The following is a 21,567-nucleotide window of genomic DNA, read 5'->3' as shown; positions in this document are numbered from 1 at the left end:
AGACTATGAGAAATAATTTTTTTTTTGATTGGTCGTGGGGCTTGAACTCTGGGCTTGAGCGCTGTCCCTGCACTCTTCAGCTCAAGGCAAGCGCTCTACCGCTTGAGCCACAGCGCCACTTCTGAGAAATAATTTATTCTATCAACTCACTATTAATTTATTTTATTTTTGTCGGTTGTGGGGCTTGAACTCTGGGCCTGGGTGCTGTCCCTGAGCTTTTGTGCTCAAGGCTAGCACTCTACTGCTTTGAGCCACAGCTCCACTTGCAGTTTTCTGTTAGTTAATTGGAGATAAGATTCTCATGGCCTTTCCTGCTGGGACTGGCTTTAAACCACAATCCTCAGATCTCAGCCTCCTAAGTAGTTTAAGATTACAAGCATGAACCATCAGCACCGAGCTCACTATTTCTTTTGAATTATATTTTTATTAGATCTAAGTATTTGTAGAAAGGGGTTACCATTCAACATGCTCATCTTGTTCCAGAGCACACTTTTCATCATTCTCCCTAGTCCTAACCCCTTTCAATTTTCTAGTTTTGTGGGATATAATTGGGTATTATGATTGCATTCTCCCCACGCAGCATACTTTTGATTTTATTGTATTCATTAAGTTGCAGGAGTTCTTTTATTAAACCTTTTAAAAAATATTTAATACATTTCCATAGTCATGCATTATTTTAATCACTTTTTAAATAATTTTGTTACACAAAAATGACATAAATCAAAAGAAATATGGAATGTATAACTTGAATGTGTACTTAAAAAATAATAGTATGATAAACTTACTATGGCAGGAACAAAACAGATAATGAAAACATTCTAGGTGACTGAAAGGATAGAGGATACCAAAAAGAAAAAGGGAAATGTTTCACAATGTAGCCCAAGCTGCCTTTTAACTTAGAGTCCTCCTGCCTCCATCTCCCAGATGCTAAGATTACAGGTGTGCAGCATCATGTTGTAATGTATTTTCATTGTTTGCTTCTATAATACCTTTTTAATCCATCAGTTTTCTTGATACATTTGTTGAAAAATCTAAACACATGAATTTTATTGTTTAATTTGACTACTTTCTTTTTACCTTTTCTTTTTTCTTTTTTGTCGGTCATGGGCCTGAACTCTGGGCCTGGGTGCTGTTCCTCAGCTCTTCAGCGCAAGGCTAGCCCTCTACCAATTGAGCCACAGTGCCACTTCTGCGGCTTTTTCTGTTTATGTGGTGCTGAGGAATCGAATGTGAGGCCTCATGCATACAAGGCAAGCACTCTACCCCTGAGCCACCTTCCCAGCCCTCATTTGACTTTTTGAAAGTAAGAAAATGTGTCCTTACTGGTATTTATTTGACCAGGGAACCCCTGTAAATACATTTTTGTTTTAGTTTTCCTACTCATTTCAAGACTTTCTCATTTTTTTTCTTCTGAGATCAGTATTTGTACCGTTGACTTCTCCAGTGAAAACTTACCAAAGACCTTTAGGTTTTAAGGCCAGCCCAGGTAGACAAATATGAGAGACTCTTTTTCCAATTAACCACCAAAAATCTGGACATGGAGTTGTGGAGTCGTTGCTTCCCAGGGTAGCCGCAAAGACCTCCCTTCATCTCCATCTTTCCCTGCGCAATTACAGCCCTCAGCGCACAAGACAAGACCCAGGGGCGCAGGCGTCCCTAGGCCCAACCCCCTTTCGGAATCTCGGACTCTATTGGCCCCAAACCTGAGGGTGGCCCGCCCAGGTCGCTGGAGCGGGGTTCGTCACGTGACTTTCGGAGGCGGGGTTGCGTCGGTGGTTTCTCAGCTGGCCTGTGAGGGCTAGCGTCGCTGGCCTTGGAGGCCCTTAAAGCGCCCCTGAGCGGCCTGCCTCTAGCCGAGGCGTGCAAAGGGAGCTCCTCCTAGTTGACATCAGCTTTCCAAACTTCTCTTTCCTTGTCTTTCGAAAGCTGGGCCCTTTGGTCCACCGCCGCGGAGTCTGTGGCCGCCGGAAAGCTCAGATTCGAGAGTCCAGAGAGTAACCGGAAGTGCCCTCCCTAGGCGGCTCTGGCCGCTGCCCGGGTAAGCGCAGCGGTTGGGGCTGGGAGGGATGCGGCCTACAAAGCCTAGACACTTGTCTGGGTCGGGGTAGAAATGCGTGGCAGCACCCAAGACCCCCGGAGGAGAGTAGCCTCTGTTCTCGGAGTCTGTAAGGACCTGGATCCGGTGCCCTGGGGATAGACGACCTGACTGTAAGATGCTCAGTGGGAAGTTAAAAGGAGATATTTTAGTTCAGTGGATCCCAGAGGTGATATTAATCTTCTAGGTAAAATAGAGCTTTTGTATATATTGGGAAGGGGGGGAGGACATTGAACGGAGCCTTCCTCAGTCTTCAATGAAGAGATTAGTTTTGTTACAGTATAATCTATTTGCGGAATCATTTGTTTAATCGTTTCATGCTAATTTTTTCCTGGGGGGGGTCCTGTAGTAAATATAATTTTGTATTATATACACTATTCACGTGGACTAACTGTTTGTAGTCCAGGAATGGATTATTGGCTGCAGAAGTTGAGATAACACAAACAAAAGCAATTAGCTGAAGGAGAAAAATTAACACAAACAAAACAAAGCTTAAGGCTTTGTTAGTTACATTTTGTCATCTAGAAGGATTCTTGACGTTTTGTGTAGAGCAGATAAGAAATGAACTTTTTGCCAGGGAAATCATGTAAATAATGGTAGAAAGAGGTAAGGTATAAAGAATGCTGACAAGACTAAAGAGTAAATGGGACTAATATTTAAATGGTCAGCTGTAGAAAAAACAAAATCAGGACTGGGAAAGTGGTTTAGTGGTAAAGCGCTTGCCTTGCATGCCTGAGGCCCTGGGTTTGATTCCTCAGCACCACATAAACAAAAAGAAAAAAGGCAGAAGTGTCACTGTGGCTCAAGTGGTAGAGTGCTAGCCTTGAGCTGAAGAGCTGAGGGACAGCGCCCTGGTCCAGAGTTCAGGCCCCATGACCGGACCCAAAAAAACCCCCAAAAAACGAACTCAACAAAATTGTCTTCTACATTACTGATTTTTTTTTTCTTCTAGGAGAGGGAAGAATTGAGTGTTATTATAGTTCTGGACTAGAGACCTTTTGACATCCAAAGTAAAAGAGTCAGTCTTCAGTTTCTTGTTATGGTAAGTGATATTCTAGGCTGTACATTTTTACAAAACTGTGGGTTTAGGGATAGGGATGCTATCAAAAGGAATGGGAGAAGATACATGGAAAACAGGAACAGTTCTTTGTTAGGCTCTTACACAGCAGTAATAAAACTGGACCCTATTCTACCAAAGTAAGTATACTGTTTACTCTTTTTCAGTGAGCACGTATAAATTCACAGATAGGCTTGCAGCAGTTGCTTGCTGATTGACACACAAAGAAGGCAGTATGCCCAGTGTGGAGTCAGGCTCTGGAGTCAGATGGATTTTTAAACCCTAGTTCTCTACCTAACTAGCTGTGAGTTTTTAGGTAAATTGATACTTGTCCTAAGTATCATGCTTTCTATTTTACAGCCTTCTTAGGAGGACTAAATAAGATAGTCTCTGTAATCAATGAAAAAAGAAGTGAGATGATAATCCCTAATAGTGATTATTATCTATAGTTACTATTAGTTGTTTTTCAGATAGTGCTTAAAATGCTGATTTTGATTGTCCTATACATCCTTTAACTATAAAGATAACTGTGACATCTTAAATTCTATGGCTCATTTTAACAGGGTGGATTTTTATTGCCTGTTTATTCTGGTGCTCACTGACCTTACACATGAAAAGAGAATACTAATCTCTTCCTAGAATGGGGTAAGAGAAGTATTGTGGTGGAGAGTACCTTTGATCAAAAACTTAAACGATTATATTTGGTTTTGTCAGATGGACCTGTTCAGGGCAACTGGCTTATTAGCATCATGTATAACTACTGGAGATCTGAGGATAATTATGGGCAATTTCTTGTTTTAATATTTGTATTTTTGTTCATTCAACAAATGTTAGGGACATTGGAGTCCTAATCCTAATAGATATTATATTTTTAGTAGGAGAAAAAATGAGCATATGTAAAATTCATACCACAGAGTTGGATACTGATGTGTTACTGGGGAGAAATTAACTTCATCTGCAATGTTTCCTTTGCAAAACTAGATAAGTTACATGCTTCATGGAGTTACTACTATAAGTGACAAGTTGGGGTAAAAAACAAAGTTCAATGCCTGTTCTCATGAGATGCTCAATAAGCAACAGGTTTTTTTTTTTTTTTTGTTTTTTGTTTTGGGTCCAGTCGTGGGGCCTGAACTTGGGCCTGGGCGCTGTCCCTCAGCTCTTTAGCTCAAGGCTAGCGCTGTACCACTTGAGCCATAGCGCCGCTTCCAGCTTTTTTCTTTTTGCTTATGTGGTGCTGAGGAATCGAACCCAGAGCCTCAGGCATGCATGGCAAGCGCTCTACCACTGAGCTATCTTCCCAGCCCCACAACAGGTTTCTCAATTCTATTGTCACATGCATAAAACCATGAATATGTACTGAGCCCATCCTCTGTACTTGCCTGTTGTGCAAAGACTTGCTCATGTTTCATTTAAAATAATTAGCCCCCTGGGGCTGGGAAGGTGGCTCAGTGGTAGAGCGCTTGCCTTGCATGCTCGAGGCCCTGGGTTCTATTCCTCAGCACCACATAAGCAAAAAGAAAAAAACCGAAAGTGGCGCTGTGGCTCAAGTGGTAGAGCGCTAGCCTTGAGCTGAAGAGTTGAGGGACAGTGCCCAGGCCCAGAGTTCAAGCCCCACGACCGGACCAAAAAAAAAAAATAATAATTAGCCCCAGGCCTGGCACTTGAACTTGGGCCTGGGCTCTGTCTCTGAGCTTTTATGCTCAAGGCTAGTATTCTACCACTTTGAGCCACAGCACCATTTCTGACTTTTTGGTATTTACTTGGGGATAAAAATTTCACAGACTTTCCTGCTCAGTTAGTGGTTCATGGCTGTAATCCTAGTTACTCAGGAGGTTGAGATCTGAGTCTCTTAATTTCTTTTTGGCCAAAGGGCTAAATAAATGCTCATATGGCTTTAATTTTACTTTATTACACAAAATATAGCATTAAAAAACCCTTGTGTATGTGTGCATGTATGTATGTGCACACGTATGCACGCACACGTGCATGCCAGACTTGAGGTTTAAACTAAGGACCAGGAAACAAATAGTTCCTGTCTTTTATTGCTCAAAGCCAGCACTCTACTACTTGAGCCACAGCTCCACTTCTGGCCTTTTGGTGGTTAAGTAGAGATAAGAGTCTCAGAGACTTTCCTGCCCAGGCTGGCTACACCTTAAAATTTATGATTTTTTTTCCTGGAAATTACTTTATGTCAATTTATGAAATTTCCCTTTATACTTTTATAGCTACCTAGTACCCCATTACATTAGATATGCAAAGGTTATTCAACTATATGCTATGGTTTATTTAAACTACTACATTAAGTTGTTTTAAGTTTTTTCAGTTATAAACATGTTGAATAACTGTGCATTTGTGTTGTATATTATTGGAAGTGTATTGCTGAGTCAAGTGTTAAAAGTATACTTAGTTTTGTCCCCTCTGGACAGGTTGTACCAATTTGTATTTCCTGCAGCAACATGTGAATGTTTGCTTCTGTGTGTGTGTGTGTGTGTGTGTGTGTATGTATGTAGTCATTCCTTTGAATGTATGTCAATTGGTTAAAAACGGTATTTCAGGTATCTTTTTTTCTAGCCCTAGGTTTTTTGTTTATTTTTTTATTCACCATCTGGTCTCTGGGACAATTCTGAGGACTTGAATGGGAGAGGCATTTAATGTTTATGTAGATATTCTGAAATTCAAGACACTTCCATTTCCAAGCTTTTTGGGTAACGAGCCCATGCAAAACATAGAACACTTCTGGACACTAAAAATTTATGTCTTTTCTACAGTGATTTTAATTTTGAGAACTCTTTTCTTAGTTTTAGGAATATTAATGTTTTCACTTTGTCTCACAGATTTGGAGATACCAAATAAGAAAATAATGTGGATGATGCTGGAAACTGGTAAAAGTGAAGTTATGACTGAAAGGCTTGAAACAGATGTATCTTCCAGGTTCTTATCGAGAAAATGACTATGAAAGCAAAGATGGGTCAAGAGGACCAGTGGAAAAGTCCCTAGGAGAGAGCCATAGAAAATGTACACTTCAGAAGAGAGATATAATCAGAGAACTCCAAAAAGGAAATTATATCATGTATGCCCTCAGAAGGGTAAAAAGATTTTTATTCATGTACATGAGATTACTCAAATAGATCATCAAATATACCAGTGCCTTGAACGTGAACAAAAATTTTGTGAAAACTTAGCACTTATTATGTGTGAAAGAATCCATACTGGGGAGAAACCTTATAGATGTGATATGTGTGAGAAAACCTTCGTCCAAAGCTCAGATCTTACTTCACACCAGAGGATCCACAATTATGAGAAACCTTACAAATGTAGCAAATGTGAGAAGAGCTTTTGGCACCATTTAGCTCTTTCAGGTCACCAGAGAACCCATGCAGGTAAAAAGTTCTATACATGTGATATTTGTGGCAAGAATTTTGGTCAGAGCTCGGATCTGCTTGTTCACCAGCGAAGCCATACAGGCGAGAAACCGTATCTGTGTAGTGAGTGTGATAAGTGTTTCAGTCGCAGTACCAACCTCATAAGGCACCGAAGAACTCACACAGGTGAGAAACCATTTAAGTGTTTGGAGTGTGAAAAAGCTTTTAGTGGGAAATCTGATCTTATTAGCCACCAGAGAACTCACACTGGTGAAAGGCCCTACAAATGTAATAAGTGTGAGAAAAGTTATCGACACCGTTCAGCCTTCATTGTACATAAAAGAGTCCATACTGGGGAGAAGCCCTATAAGTGTGGTGCCTGTGAGAAATGCTTTGGGCAGAAGTCAGACCTCATTGTCCACCAGAGAGTCCACACAGGTGAGAAGCCGTATAAATGCTTGGAATGTATGAGAAGTTTTACTCGGAGTGCCAACCTAATTAGACACCAGGCCACTCACACTCATACTTTTAAATGCCTTGAATATGAAAAAAGTTTTAACTGTAGCTCAGACCTTATAGTACATCAGAGAATTCACATGGAAGAGAAACCACATCATCAATGGTCTACATGTGAGAGTGGCTTCCTCCTAGGTATGGACTTTGTTTCCCAACAGAAAATGAGAACTCAAACAGAGGAGCTATGTTACAAATACAGTGTATGCGAAAAAAGCTTCCACCAGAGCTCTGCCCTTCTTCAACATCAGACAGTACACATTGGCGAAAAGCCCTATGTCTGTAACATGGGTGAGACAGATCTTGAGCTCAGTCCACCACATGCATCTGAAGTGTCACAGATATCTTGACCAGAAAATAAGTTACACCACCATGCATACACATATACACACACAAAATGCATTTACATGCCAGAGAACTCAATAAGATGAAGATCTCTGGTGAATCTCAGACTTTCCTCAGCTCTCAGACTTCAGTGGGGACCAGAGAACTTGCACTTGTAGGAAGTATCAGGCTTTACCTACAGAGCTGTCCTAACAACACCTTATCCATTAGTCCAGTGAAATTCCAGAAGTGCTCTGAGTTTTGGAAAACCATTAGTCTGAGTTCAAACTTGATCACTCAAAGAAAAATTCATACAGGTAGGGAACCCTGATTGTGTGTGTATGAGAGAGCTTTCTAGCAGTGCTCAGCCCTCCTCGTAAAAGAATTCATACCAGAAAACAAAATAACTTCAGTGTCAACAGTGCTTCAGACAGTATGTACATCTCATTGGACATCTGAAAACCTACCCTTAGGACAAAACCCAATCAATGTGGAAAAAGCTTCCAACAGAACTCTGACTTTGTTACCCATCAGAGAAGCCATAATGGTGAAAAATTATATATTTGTCTTGAGTGTGACAAAAACATTGTTGGAAAGCCTTACTTGTTTGTACCAAAAGAAAAAATATCTGAAGACCTTAGAAGTATCTGAAAGAGAAAAGCTTGTCAATGATCAGCTCTTGTGGTGGTACATCAGGGAACTCTAATAAGTGGGGGGAAAATCCATATACACTTTGAGTCTGAAAAAAGCTTTGCTAGAAACTCCTGTCTTACTTAATTGAGCCCCCAAAGAACCTGTTCTCTGGAAAAATTTGCTCCAGTGAGATCTAATTGTGGGTGAGAAATTATGTACATATTTGTATGAGAACTGTTCTCATAGTTGAACCATGTGATACAGATAACTTGAAATACAGTCAGTATGGAAATAATTTTTCTTATACCCAGACGCTTGTTCTGGAAGGAGTTAAGGCAGGTCAAAGTAGACCTGATGGGTTACTCAGGTAAAGATGCTTTTCTTTTATCTGAACCACTTAATGATTGCTTTACTTTCACTTTTTAAAATTCAATCATCCAGTAAAGGAAGGGACTGGAATCTTGTGATATAAGATATGGCATGTGTTACTGTTGGGGAAAAGGACTATAGATTTTGCTTCTTGGTTATTTCCTTTTTATTCTTGGCTACAGTAGGAATAGTGTATTGATTAATAACATGGGACTCTTGCAGGCTGTGAAAAGAATGAATGAAAACCTAGGAGTAGTTATCATAGGTCAGAACTATTCCAATGGTTTCCCCTTTTAGAATCAGTCTCATAAAACAGCAGAATACTCAGTTTTTTTTTTTTTATGTAGTATAGGTTGAGGCCTACTCCCAAATATTTTCTTTTCCCTAAGATGTCTTCCAAGTTATTATTGATACTTGAGATATCAAACTAGAGAGATTTATTTCTTTGCAACTCAAAATACAAATTCCAGGATAAAGGTTATAGTGTTCATATGCAGACTTTTATGACTTGATTTATCATCTCTTTCAATGATTAGTACCCTCAGTTGTCTCCTATGAAATAAAGGAAATTTAACTATTAGCACAGAGAAAAGATGCATAATACATTATTCGTATCAGAGTAAGACTTTGAGCATCTTGACTCCAAAGATGGGGTCCTTTTCATTCCATTCTCCTGCTAATATTTATAGCAAATTAAGCCACATAATGACACATTTTTCATTTATTTCAGTTCTGCCAAGAAAAGAGAACAATACCCTTTAATCCCAGGGGAAGGATTGCAGTCAACACAATAATAAGGTATATATTTGGCTTGGAATAAGGATTCTAAGTGCTAGAAGGGAAAAAAGCAGATTCCCTGGAGTTGTAAGGATAAGCATATGACTCCAATTTAACAGTGTAATTATGGTTTTGAACATTCTCTAGAAATTTTGTAATCTGCGTGTATAAATGGTTACTTCTGTTTTTTTTTCTTCCCTCAGATTAAAGGACATTTTAAAATACATTTCAGGTTCCTTTAGCATATGAGACTCTGTAGATGTGAATATATATTTTGTTGCTAGTCAGACTCTGATGGCTTTGATTTATCCAACATATACCTGAACTCCAGAGAAGAATTATTGGTATTTGGATTCATGGAGTTGGCTGCTGCTACCTTATATCTGGCTGTGAGCTTTGATCCTAATGAAGTCATGATCATAATAATCTTAGGGTCAGTGGATATAGCTTATAATAATAGTAAATAATCTGATTCTAGGATTTCTTTTAGAACACAGGTACTGTAAGTTAATTTGATATGACATGTTTCAGTACTTTTTATAACTAGTTTATACCATGAAAAAATTGCCCATTGTTATAAATACAAGTTGTATTTTTTCTTTAGTGAAAAATCATGCTTTATCATTCATATAAATTATGACAGTTGTTATACTTAAAAAGAATATTGGGTGTGTGGCATAATGGTAATGAAGATTAGCTTTATGGCTGTGTATTAATCACTAGAGAGACTTTAAATAAGGGGACAGTTGCTATCATTAGCAGGGCAATGATTTGCCCCTTCTTTCAACTAATTTTACTGATAATTGTCTCTAGTCTGTAAATTAACAATGGATCATCCCTCAAGTGGAGAACTTTGGGGATATGAAACAGGTCTGAGTGCTTTTTAACCATGGAAGGAAAGGTATTGGTATTACTCATATAGCATAACCTGAGGTTGGAGAGGACCACTTGGGAGCCTGTAACTAAAGCTAGACGGTAACTTCTGGGATGGATGGAGGTTCCCTTGAAGCAGTGCCAACCTAAATCTACCTCAGGTAAGTAGTTAGAGTAACTTTTTCAAGATTCAGACCAAATGAGGTAAATTGTATTCAGTTGTACTCCTTATGCTTTAATGTTTTTGTTTTCCTTTAATCCTTAAATAAACATTTGTTCTGAAAAGCTCCATTTTTTTTGTCTCTGTTGTACTGTCAAAAAATAGCAATTTCCCTATACCTGCATTAGAATAAAGCAGATATTCATGTGATGCTTAGGCCCCATGATGTGGTAATCATTGGACCATCTCTACAATTTCAGTTTGTCATACTGAAGCAGAGGACTGAAGACCTGAAATGTTGTCTAGGATTTTCTTTGGACATCAGATCCTTTTAGTGTGTTATATAACTAGTATAGAAAGGAGCAGTAGCTTGAACTGAGTATGTTTGGGGTTCTGAAATTCAGTAGCTCATAAAACATCTGTTTATGTGCATATCTGACATGTTCAAAATTCAGGAAGAATCTTAAGTTGCAGTTTCTAGTAAATTCTATACTTGGCTTCAATTCTCCTTATTTATTTATTTATTTTGGTCCAGTTGTGGGGTCTGAACTCTGGGCCTGGGCGCTGTCCCTCAGCTCTTCAGCTCAAGGCTAGCGCTCTACCACTTGAGCCACAGCACCACTTCCAGCCTTTTTCTTTTTGCTTATGTGGTGATGAGGAATCAAACCCAGGGCCTCATACATGCAAGGCAAGAGCTCTATCACTGAGCCACCTTCCCAGCCCATCTCCTTATTTGTTGAGTTGGAGTCAAAGGAGGTGATATAAAAATGGTTGCACTAGCACACACAAATGCAAACACTCATATTTTTCCCCAGTTAGTATGTATGTGCTTTGCTAGAAGACAGGTTCTAGGATTTTAAGTGGCGTCCACTGTGAGGAGAGAGGGACTTGTGACAGTTGGCTAGATGAAAAGAAGAGGAAATGATAATTGCAAGTCCTCTGACATTCATACAATGGTATGGCTTATTAAATTCTGCAGCCCTAATGCTGCTTTTCCTATTTTAAAATAATATTACCAACATTGAGATGAGAAAGAATTCGATATTAGCCATTGGGCCAAGACCAGTGTATCATGCCTGTAATCTCAGCAACATGGAGGCAGAGATAGGGAAAAACATTAGTAAGACACACTTCAAGGACAAGCTTGAGTGTGTTGGTTCATACTATAAAGTATCAAGCTACATGGGCTGTATGTAAGATTGTAATATGAGGTTGTCCCTGGGCAAAGTAAATGTGAGAGGTTGGGTGCCTGTGGCTCAGGCCTGTAATTCTAGCTACTCATGAGGCTGAGATCTGAGGATTGTGGCTTAAAGCCAGCCTGGGTGGAAAAGTCCCCTGTGACACATCTCCAGTTATCCACTCAAAAACTAGCTATGGATCAAGTGGTAGAGCACTAACCTTGAGCACAAAGAGGCCCAGGAACAGCGCTCATGTCAGGAGTTCAAGCCCCACAACTGAAAAATATGGGACCCTAGCTGAAAAGCAAAAACTGAGTACATGGCTTATGTAGTTAAAGCACTTGTTAAGCAAGCACCAGGCCCCAAGTTCAAACCTCTGCTTCAAAGTGTGAAGAGTAAGATATTTTTTCTTCTGGTACTGAGGCTTGAGTAGTTTATTGGAGAGAAGAGTCTCATGGACTTACTTGCTTGGGTCTAAGACTAGTTTTAAGACTAAAGGGTTAAGATTCCTTGTTTCTTATTCAGTAGGTTTGGGTTGTGTGGACCCTACATCTTTAAGGAGTTCCTCAGTGAAGGTGATACTGGTCCTGGGGTTCTACTGGGGTCCTACAAATCATTGGACTACGTGGGAAATTCTGTGTACTATGAAAAAATCTATGGGCTTTAAAAAATTATTAAGGAGTTGTGCCAAGGGGTTACAATTCCATAAGCCAGGTAATGACTACAGTGCTTCTTAGACAATGCCAGCCTTTCTCTTTCTCTGATTACCCTCCTTCTGTCTCTATTCACAAGTTGCATAGTTAATCTTTTACAAGGTACATATAAAATATAATGACTGCATTTGTTGTGGGCTTTTATTTTTGGTGTCAGTCCTGGGGCTTGAACTCAGAACCTGAGCTCTGTCCTGGAACTCTTGTGCTGAAGGCTAGTGCTCTTACCACTTTAAGCTGCAGTTCCTCTTCCATCTTTTTTTTTGGGGGGGGGGTAGTTGATTGGAGATCGTCTCACCTGGGCTGGCTTCAAACTGATCCTTAGATCTCAGTCTCCTGTGTAGCTAGGATTACAGGCATTAAGCCACTGGCTCCCAGCTGTTGGTATTTTTATTTGGTATTTCAGTGGAGAATTAATTATGCTCATGAAAGCAGAGACATTAAAGATGTGTTAATGCTAAGCTGAGGATGTTGTCAGTGCACTATACAGCACTTGACTACCATGTCCAAGCCCCTGTGTTCAATCCCTAGAAAAACACATTTTAAGAATTGGCTCTCTTGTAACTCCAATAAGGTCTGTGTCTCTCATAGGTCTTATGATCGTATGCACACACACACACACACACACACACACGCACAAATATACAAAGTTTTTGTATGTCCCTCCCCCACAGTATAACCCCTGCTTTCACTATATTTGCACTATATTTGATGTCAGTATAACTTGTGGAGGAGATGGGGAAAAACCAGTTGTTTAAGGATACAGGTGGACCTGTTGCAACAATGAGAAGTACAAGTTGTCATGTCCAAAATGAGCTTTACAATGTCGGTGCGGGAGGATTGGTTGGGGGGGAGGGGGGAGCCTGGGAAGGGATGTGAAGGGTAAACAAAGGAGGAGGGTGCAATGTTTGTAAGAAATGTACGCATTATCCTGCCCATGTAATTGTAACCCCTCTGTACAGTATGTTCACAAATAAAATTAAATTAAAAAAATAAAACTTAGGGGTGGGTTTACATCTAAAAAAAAACCAAAAAACAAAAAAAAACACAAATATACAAAGTTTGTACCAGTACTGGACTTGAACACAGGGCCTGGCTATTGTCCCTTTCCATTTTCACTCAAGGCTGGAGCTCTACCACTTGTGCCACAGCTCCACTTTTGGCTTTTCTTGTGGTTAACTATAAATAAGTGTCTCATGAACTTTCCTGCCTGGGCTGGCTTGGAATCACAATCTTCAGGTCTCAGCCTCCTGACTAATTAGGATTTACAGGTGTGAGCCACCAACATCTGGTACTATATATTTTTAATTATATTGAATGATTAACTTTCTGTAAGACAGATTTTTATGCCTGTTTCCACATTCAAATTGTTGAGATAGATAGGTTTTGGTTTAAGCAAAACATCCACATATATATGATATTAAAATTATTTACTTTTTTGAGTGATTGAGTACATTCTTTAATTTTACAACAAAACGTGATAGGTGTTAGTCTTTAAAGGTTGGATTATAGTAGTGTTCAAGGCTTTTACCCAGGTGTGATTTTGTGACATTTTGGTAATATTGTTCCACTGATACTTAGTTCTTCAGGGTGTTGAAACATTTCAGTATATAGTATCAAATAAACAGAACGTTCATTAATACCACGCAGGATCATCAGTTGTCTAATGATTGTGAAGCTGGAAACTCATTAAATTTTCCAAATGCTAATTTTTCACTTGAAAACAATATTTCCACCCCACTGGAAATTTTCTGAAGTATTTTATTTGAAGTCTCAGTCTTTGGTTTTTGAGAAAATGTCTTCAAATAGCCAAACACAGATGTGTCATACTTTTGATTGCTATTTTTTTCTCTCAAATAAAAATGGTACACAATGAAAAAGAAACAACTAAAAACCCCAGCTTGAGCAGTTTGCAGCTCAAAAGTTACCCAGGGCTGTGTGCTGGTAGCTCACACCAGTAATCTTAACTATTGGGGAGGGCATGATTTTAGGATTGTTATCTGAAGTCATTCCAGACAGAATTATCCATGAGACTTACCTCCAATTAACCAGCAAAAAGCTGGAAGTGGAGTTGTCGCTTAAGTGGTATGTCTTCAGCCTTGAGTTGTCCTGAGGTCAAGCCCCAGTACTGGTGTGTGTGTGTATGTGTGTGTGCGAGCGCGCGTGTGTGCACACACGCTCTCTCTCTCTCTCTCTCTCTCTCTCTCACACACACACACACACACACACAGAACTACCCATGACCTTTTCCTAGAAACAACTGTCTTATTTAGGTAGATAGCTGAAGTGCTTTAATTTCACTTTCCATTTGTTCACACAGGATCATAGATGGCCACCTAAGAATGGAGATTTAATAAAGAACATTATTTTGATTGCTTTATCTGTGTGTGTGTGTGTGTGTGTGTGTTTTGAGTGCATGACATTTAAGGACAAGTAACAACTAGTACCACAAGATGTCGCTGCGTTCATCCACGTGAAGCATTGGTAGTTTTAGCCATCCGCGTTTTCCGGGCATCATCAGCACTTTTCCCAGATAGTCCTGACCTTATAACATTTCCTTTTATCATCCTGGAGAGTTTCTGAGATTATTGCTGGACTGGCATTTCAGGTGACAAGACTGGTGATGACGGGAACCCAGCAGGTGGGCTATATTACCCTCTTAACGACAGGCTTCCCAGCCCTCCCCAACTTGTTCCTGGGTGAATTTATCTCCTATAAATGTCACCGAGTGTGAGAACCTATGAAGCTTTGCAATCAATCTCCCTTCAAGCTCAGAACTACCCTGAGATTGCAATGCACCTTTTCTCCCACACTCTAGATTCGCGTCGCTGGCTTTCCTTGTTTCCGGGGTCAGTAAATTTCAGTTCCAGCTAGCATGGGGCTCCTTCAGTCATCATTAAAATGAACTTCTACAATGAGTTCTACAATAGGGAGTTGGGGGCTTGTCCTCCCAGATGCCCAAAGCATGGAGCATCACCGAGATGGAAATGACAAGCCGGGCATAGCCCTTCCCCTACGACCATTTCTCAGTTCCCTTCCATTGCCCTTTTCTGGCCCTCTGCATCTCCCTGCTTACAGTCTGTTGCTGGGTCCATCAAGACGTTTCCAGCCCTGCAGTATGGACTCACTGGAAGGAAAACCAGAAACGATCGGATTTTCTGTACGTCAAACAAGTCCAGTATTTCCCGTTCTGTGTGCCATAAAATTAAAAATTCAGTGTTTTCTACATCTTTATCCAGGCGCATAACGTGGGTAAATCAACCAACCTTTCCACCCAAGGATGGAGGAGCTCAGCGGGGAGCCACCGACTTGGGCATTCCAGGTTCATCCCGCGGTGCTAGCGACTTGCGGTCCTGCTTTTGTTCTTTTGGTTATTTCTGGTTTAGTCTATTGTACACCTCACCTGGCTTTTGGGGACTATTTAATACTCCAGAGCTCCGCTACCACCAAGGCATAATCCAGCACCAGACTGAAAGCAGAGAAACCTGTAGATTTTCAACAAGGGTTGGATCCTAAAGCAAGTCAAATCCAGACTCCCTCCCCAACCATGAAGGCTCTGGGTTGACCCAACTGTACTGTTTCCATGTTTTAGGAAAGAAGGCATTAAGTCCCAGCTCTAACCAAGGGAGGTATTGTAGAATATTCTGGTGATCTTATTGCTAAGAGAAGCTATGTGTACAAAGAAAACAAAATCTGGCTTCAAAAGTGCCCTCTCTGAGGCTCGAACTCAGGACCTTCAGATTATGAGACTGACGCGCTGCCCACTGCGCTAAGAGGACAACAGGACATAGGGCCTGAACAGAATTTACAAGAATCATCTAATTTCTTTCTCTAACCAGGTTATTTTTTCTGGATATCTAGTTTTCTTGGCTCTGGCTCAGTAGTCCTCAGAGATATTTCCAAAGAAGACAATGTATTCCTTTTGAAATCTTGCACTCAGAAGAGCCTCATGCTGAAGTTATGATATATTCTAATCTATATTATGTTGTCCCCTTTTAACTAATCTGGATCTTTGTCCTCTGACATTTGTCAATAAATCTTTTTTACCATGCATAACTATGCTCTGCTAGAATTGTAGGTTGCCACTAAATAGCAGTTGAATGAATAGCTTTCCAACATGTCTAAATAAGACAGGGTTACAGATACAGTAATTGAAATATGCATTTCTTAATTTAAATACATCTCTGGCTTGGGTAATTGTATCCATGATGGTGCCTTTTGGCAGAAGTAAATTTTTTTTCTACTAAAGCAAGTTTGAAGAGATAAAGTTCTGGGTTATTATGATATTCTGTTCTGAAATACTCATGCAATCTGCAAGTGCAGATATCACTAAGGGAGGCAGGAAGAAGACTGGAACACTGGTGAGATGGCCTTTCAGAGTACAGACAGCAGCTGTAGTTGACGCCAGGAGAAATAAACTGTATGGGGTTGTATGTACTCTTCAATATGGTAGCCATTAATGACACTGGCATATGGGATCAATTGTGCATACACACATATATAAAATGTTAATACATAAGATCAATACAATTAAGTAAAATTTAAAGGTATTATTGAAATAATGGACACAAATGGACTTTAGGAAAAAAAAAACAAAAGCACATTTTGTTTTCTTAGAAGATAATGAAAATGAGTACCTATAAATAGCATGCTTTTTAGGATTTTGCAAAAACTGATCTCTAAAATTATGTCTTTATTTGCAAAGCACTGAAAAAAGTCAATGCAATCAACATAAGAATAAAAGACACAAGAAAAACAAACAGATGAGTTACCTATAAAATAGCAAAATCTGGTTAGTCATTTGAAAAAAAAAGTCAATTATCAGTCTAATGTAAAGACGTTAAAGGAAGATGGAGAAAGAACAAAGCAAAAGCAAAATAAATTAGAACTAGCACAGCTATTGCAGCCTGCAACTCCTTATCTGCTTCTTACCAGTAACAAAGGTTGGTGTCTCTGAGGCAGTCTCAATCTATCCTTAACAGGTCTGTGCTCAGAAGGTGAACATCCTTTCTTGTCTTCTACCAGAGCCCCCATTTCTGGAAGATTGATTATCCTGTTTCCAAAGATAACAACAGGGTAACTCATGACTGCAGCTGTGAGGGAACTTAAAGTGAAAATACAATTGTTGCCTCAGTTGAAGAGCAATTTTAAAGGAAATTAAAAAGCAGAAACACTGGTATATGTCACTTCCTACAGACTATACCTGTTGACTATTGAGTTTGGAAAATTATTTCTCTTTGTTTTGTGATCACTTCTTGAAAAAGCAGAAACACATTAATGGTGCCAAAGATCTAGAAAACACATTGATAGATCTACAAACCATATATCATCAGGTCCATCACCAGACCTGTGTTGCATCTGCACATCATAAAGCAGAAAAGCATCTAAATTGCCATTGCATTATAAGATATTAGAAAACTTGCTGTCATTTGGAGAATTGAAGTCTAAATGGTAAAACCTGGAGAATGTGGGCATCGATCCCACTACCTCTCGCATGCTAAGCGAGCGCTCTACCACTTGAGCTAATTCCCCATTGAACATTCTGCTTTTCCCTTCTTCTGAGTGTCCAGAACAGAGGATTTCAAAGGTACTGGCTGGATCGAGGGCAAATCTTCCTCAATAATATGACCCAGGACCAGAGCATGGTGGTGACGCTGTGCATTAGGAAAGGAAAGGAGAGGAGAGGAGAGAAGAGAGGAGGGGAGAGGAGAGAATACAGAGGAGAGATGAGGTCGGAGATAGGAGAGAGGAGGGAGAAGGTAAAAGGAAAAAGTCACAGCAGGAAAACTTTGGAGTAGCCATGATCTCAAGACTTATATTCCAGATCTGAAGAAAGCATGCTCCAGCTAAAAAAAATCTACCAGAAGGTTGGGCTAAAGGGGAAGAGAGATTCTGGTAGGATTAAATGCTTCTTTAGAAAAACAGGAGGGAAGAAGGATTGGGATTGGGGGAGGGGGAGGGGGGAGGCTGGGAAGGGATGTGAAGGGTAAACCAAAGGAGGAGGCTGCAATGCTTGGTAAGAAATGTACGCATTATCCTGCCCATGTAATTGTAACCCCTCTTTACAGTATGTTCACGAATAAAATAAAATTAAATTAAAAAAAAAGAAAAACAGGAGGGGGTGGTGTGGGACTATCACTGGTTTCTAGAGCCCTAGAAGGAGACTGGACTGGTGAGAGCTGTGTGTGTGTGTGTGTGTGTGTGTGTGTGTGTGTGTGTGTGTGTGTGTGATTTCTCCTGAATTCTGGAAAAAAGGAAAAGGAAGAGACAAAAGACCAAGCCCACCTGTTTCCACTTGGTTTGAAACCAAACACCTCTCATGTGCAAGGCAAGCATAACCACTATACTAAGAAACCACCATGCCTATTTTTGTTATTCCCTTCTATACAAGCTAGGTATCCGCTTCTTGCTAAGTCATGTCATGTAGAAGTTACTCATACAGAATTAACGAGGGAACAGCAAAAACAAATTACAGATAAAGGCTGTAAAAAATGGGGGCAAGATAATAGCAAAATGAAGGTTGCACATGAGGAGTGAACAAAATTCAGGAAGAAGTCTTTGTGTGAAAAAATATATCTCTTCAGTTAGAGTGGTTTTGTGTGTGTGTGTGTGTGTGTGTGTGTGTGTGTGTATATAAAAAGCTGAAGACTTTTTTTGGGGGGGGAGTGGAATCTGAACAGATGGCCTAACTAATTAAAGCAATATTTTAGGACACGATTTTTAGTTTTGAATTTTGCAGAGCTTGGAGATGAGAATCTGAAACTAGGGAGAAAGGTAGTGAAATTCTAAATATATTTAAGGATGGAGGTTGGTTCATATTGCTTTTGTTAAGTCTGTCATTGAACAGTGAAGTCTTTTGGCCACTTCCCACTTCAGTGTTTGGTGCAGAATCCATCATCCCAAACAGTAGAATGGATAAAGAGATGGAGAATGGAGAAGATGAAAGATTCCAGAAAATCTGTGAAGGAAGTATCTAAAATTTATAAATATTTAGTGTAGGGGCTGGGAAGGTGGCTCAGTGGTAGAGCGCTTGCCTTGCATTCCTGAGGCTCTGGGTTCGATTTCTCAGCACCACATAAGCAAAAAAGAAAAAAGCCGGAAGTGGCGCTGTGGCTCAAGTGGCTTGAGCTGAAGAGCTGAGGGACAGTGCCCAGGCCCAGAGTTCAGGCCCCATGACCGGACCCCCCCCCCAAAAAAAAAAAAAAGAAAGGAAGCTGGAATGGAGAAAAACTGCTAGGGATATGGGCAAGGTTAAAGGAAGAACAAAAGTTTATAATTTTTCATTGTGATAGAAGTATAAGAACATAAAAGTTAAGCGTTCAATTCAGTAAGAAACTTCATAATATTGAGTAGCTCTTATTTCCAGAGCTTTCTCATTATCCTACAGAAAGTATGTGCTTACTAAATAATAATTCCCCATTTTTATTTCCTAGTCCCTTATAATCTCTATTTTTACATTTTGTTTTCCTGGCTTTCTGGGTTCATTATCAGCCTTGTCTTCTTGTTCTCATAGATCTTTAATAAAGATGTCTGAAATTTTTTTTCTTTCCCCTGAGAGATCAGAAAATCTGAGGTTGTCCAGTAGAATGGTATGTCCCAATAGTAAACTCTGGACAATGTGGGTATTGATCCCACTACTTCTCAGAAGCTAACTAGACTCTTCCATGTGAGCTAATTCTCCACCAAAATCTCCATGTGCTGAGCCAGTTTCATTATCTGCTATTTCCAGCAATCTTTACACAGTAAATGAAGGCCATTAAATACACTCCACTAAGGATGCATTTACTAAAAAACAGCCCACGACAAAAATTATCTATGCAAAAATAACTGAGAAATTATCTAAGAAAAGATAATTAGACAAATAAAAGACATTGGAAACAGTTTCGCCAAATTTCACTTTACAGATTTCCTGGGTGAAGAGCGCAGGCCCAGTAAGGGAAACTGGCAACACTAATCTTGCTCTTGGAAGAAGCTGGATTATAATTGGATCCAAAGAGCTGTGCTAGCCTATGAGAAAACAGTGGGCGTGGCCAATCCGGGAGGTCAACTCCCAGTTCATTCTGATGAAGCCCAAAACTAAGCTGGGGAGTGGGAAAAATAAATCTTGTTTCCGCTCGGTTTCGAACCGAGGACCTCTCGCGTGTTAGGCGAGCGTGATAACCACTACACTACGGAAACCAGCTGTAAAGGGTAGTTTTCTGAATTTGAGATGTATTCAACACATACCTATTCTAAAAAAAATACGCTTAATATATTTTTACATTAGTAATGTATTTGTGAAATGTTTAATATTTGTACCAAGTGAATTAAATATAATCCTTACCCCTCTCTCTCACACACATATATATATATATCATGCTTTTCTTGACAGTCTAGAAGTAAATTCATGCATACACAGTCGAATTATTTTTACAAGCAAACCTAAAAAAAACACACAGGGAAAGGATATGGTCTTCAACAAATGGGATTGGGAAATGGTATTTATATGCAAAAGAATGACATTGGGCCCTTATGCCATGCAGAAAAAGCAACTCAAAATGCATAAAATACTGAAAGACTTGAAACTAAAACCTTGAGAATAAGAAAAAAAATAGGAGAAATGTCCTTGAAACTGTGTAAATTTTGGACAGGACACTAAAAACTCAGGTAATACAAAAACATATAAAAGGATCAAACTATAAAGCTTCTGCCCAAGCCGGGGGTGGGGGAGGGACCAATAAATGACATAAGACAAAATGGAAGTAAACATCTGCAAACTGCATTTTACTTTTGTCGGTCGCCGGAACGCTGTCCCTATGCTCATTAGCTCAAGGTGAGCGCTCTACCGCTAGAGCCACAGCGCCACGTCCGGTTTTCTGGTGGTTTATTGGAGATGAGAGTGTCACGGGTTTTTCTGCTCTGGCTGGCTTTGAATCGCGATCCTCAGAACTCAGCCTCCTGAGTAGCTAGGATTACAGGCGTGAGCCACCAACACCCAACTTGTAAACTGTATTTTATAAAGAATAATATCCAAAATACATGACACATGCACAACTCAGAACCGAAGAAATCAAATAATATGATTTTTAAAATAGAGTATGAATAGACATTTTTAGAAAGAGAGTTGGAAGCAGTGGCTTATGCCTATAATCTCAGCTGCTGAGGATGTGGAGATGTGAGGCACGGAGAATTTCAACTCCGGTAAGGTTCTGGCAAAAAAAAAAAAAAGTCAGGATTCCCACTTCAACCAAAAAGCCAGATGAGATGCATCAATACGATTCCAGCTGCATGGGTGGTAATAGTAGGCCACCCTGGGCAAAAATACCCTGGGGAAAAGGTCCTATTGAGAAAAATAGCCAAAGCAAAAAAGGCTAGGAACATGGCTTAAGTGGTAAAGCACCTCTAGAAAGAAGGAGTGGAGGTGTATGAAAAAGTGTTCATCACTAATCACCAGAGATATGTGACCCGTCCAGCAGGCCAGGTAATTTTGTGGGGGATCTGAGGGGGCACCTCCTGAAAGAACCAAGGGGGGCGAGA

General features: G+C 39.9%; 1 protein-coding gene, 1 long non-coding RNA gene and 3 other non-coding genes across 8 annotated transcripts; 1 reads left to right on the top strand and 4 right to left on the bottom strand.

The window, feature by feature from the left end:
- Positions 1 to 31: 31 nt before the first annotated feature.
- On the bottom strand, positions 32 to 20,928 carry LOC106000061. The gene is made up of 3 exons (XR_001175775.1): positions 20,838 to 20,928; positions 10,714 to 10,720; positions 32 to 53 (listed from the first exon to the last, which is right to left on the bottom strand). It is a non-coding gene; the product is annotated as an uncharacterized LOC106000061 (long non-coding RNA).
- Positions 1,774 to 10,281, top strand: Znf322 (zinc finger protein 322). 4 transcript variants are annotated; one of them, XR_001175774.1, is made up of 4 exons: positions 1,774 to 2,038; positions 3,048 to 3,137; positions 5,987 to 7,898; positions 9,084 to 10,281. XR_001175774.1 is itself a non-coding variant. In XM_013035252.1 (3 exons), exon 3 carries the CDS (start codon positions 6,166 to 6,168, stop codon positions 7,375 to 7,377), a length of 1,212 nt encoding a protein of 403 aa, XP_012890706.1. In that variant the 5' UTR covers positions 1,774 to 2,038; positions 3,048 to 3,137; positions 5,987 to 6,165; the 3' UTR covers positions 7,378 to 7,965. The 4 variants fall into 4 exon arrangements, 3 of the variants coding, with proteins under 3 accessions (XP_012890706.1, XP_012890708.1, XP_012890707.1); XM_013035252.1 differs by lacking the exon at positions 9,084 to 10,281 and having other exon boundaries at positions 5,987 to 7,965; XM_013035254.1 differs by lacking the exons at positions 1,774 to 2,038; positions 9,084 to 10,281 and adding an exon at positions 2,119 to 2,208 and having other exon boundaries at positions 5,987 to 7,965.
- On the bottom strand, positions 15,758 to 15,830 carry Trnam-cau. Its single transcript has one exon. It is a non-coding gene; the product is annotated as a tRNA-Met (tRNA).
- On the bottom strand, positions 17,511 to 17,583 carry Trnaa-agc. Its single transcript has one exon. It is a non-coding gene; the product is annotated as a tRNA-Ala (tRNA).
- On the bottom strand, positions 20,157 to 20,229 carry Trnav-aac. Its single transcript has one exon. It is a non-coding gene; the product is annotated as a tRNA-Val (tRNA).
- Positions 20,929 to 21,567: the final 639 nt, after the last annotated feature.

This window comes from Dipodomys ordii, unplaced genomic scaffold (genome assembly GCF_000151885.1).
Source record: "Dipodomys ordii isolate 6190 unplaced genomic scaffold, Dord_2.0 Scaffold206, whole genome shotgun sequence".
In the NCBI taxonomy this organism is placed as follows: Eukaryota; Metazoa; Chordata; class Mammalia; order Rodentia; family Heteromyidae; genus Dipodomys; species Dipodomys ordii.
Note: the sequence above shows the minus strand (reverse complement) of the source record. Positions and strands in the feature narration are given on the sequence as shown.

Coding starts and splice junctions, on each gene's coding strand:
- Znf322 (XM_013035252.1), top strand. CDS start 6,166: ATGTACACTTCAGAAGAGAGATATAATCAGAGAACTCCAAAAAGGAAA.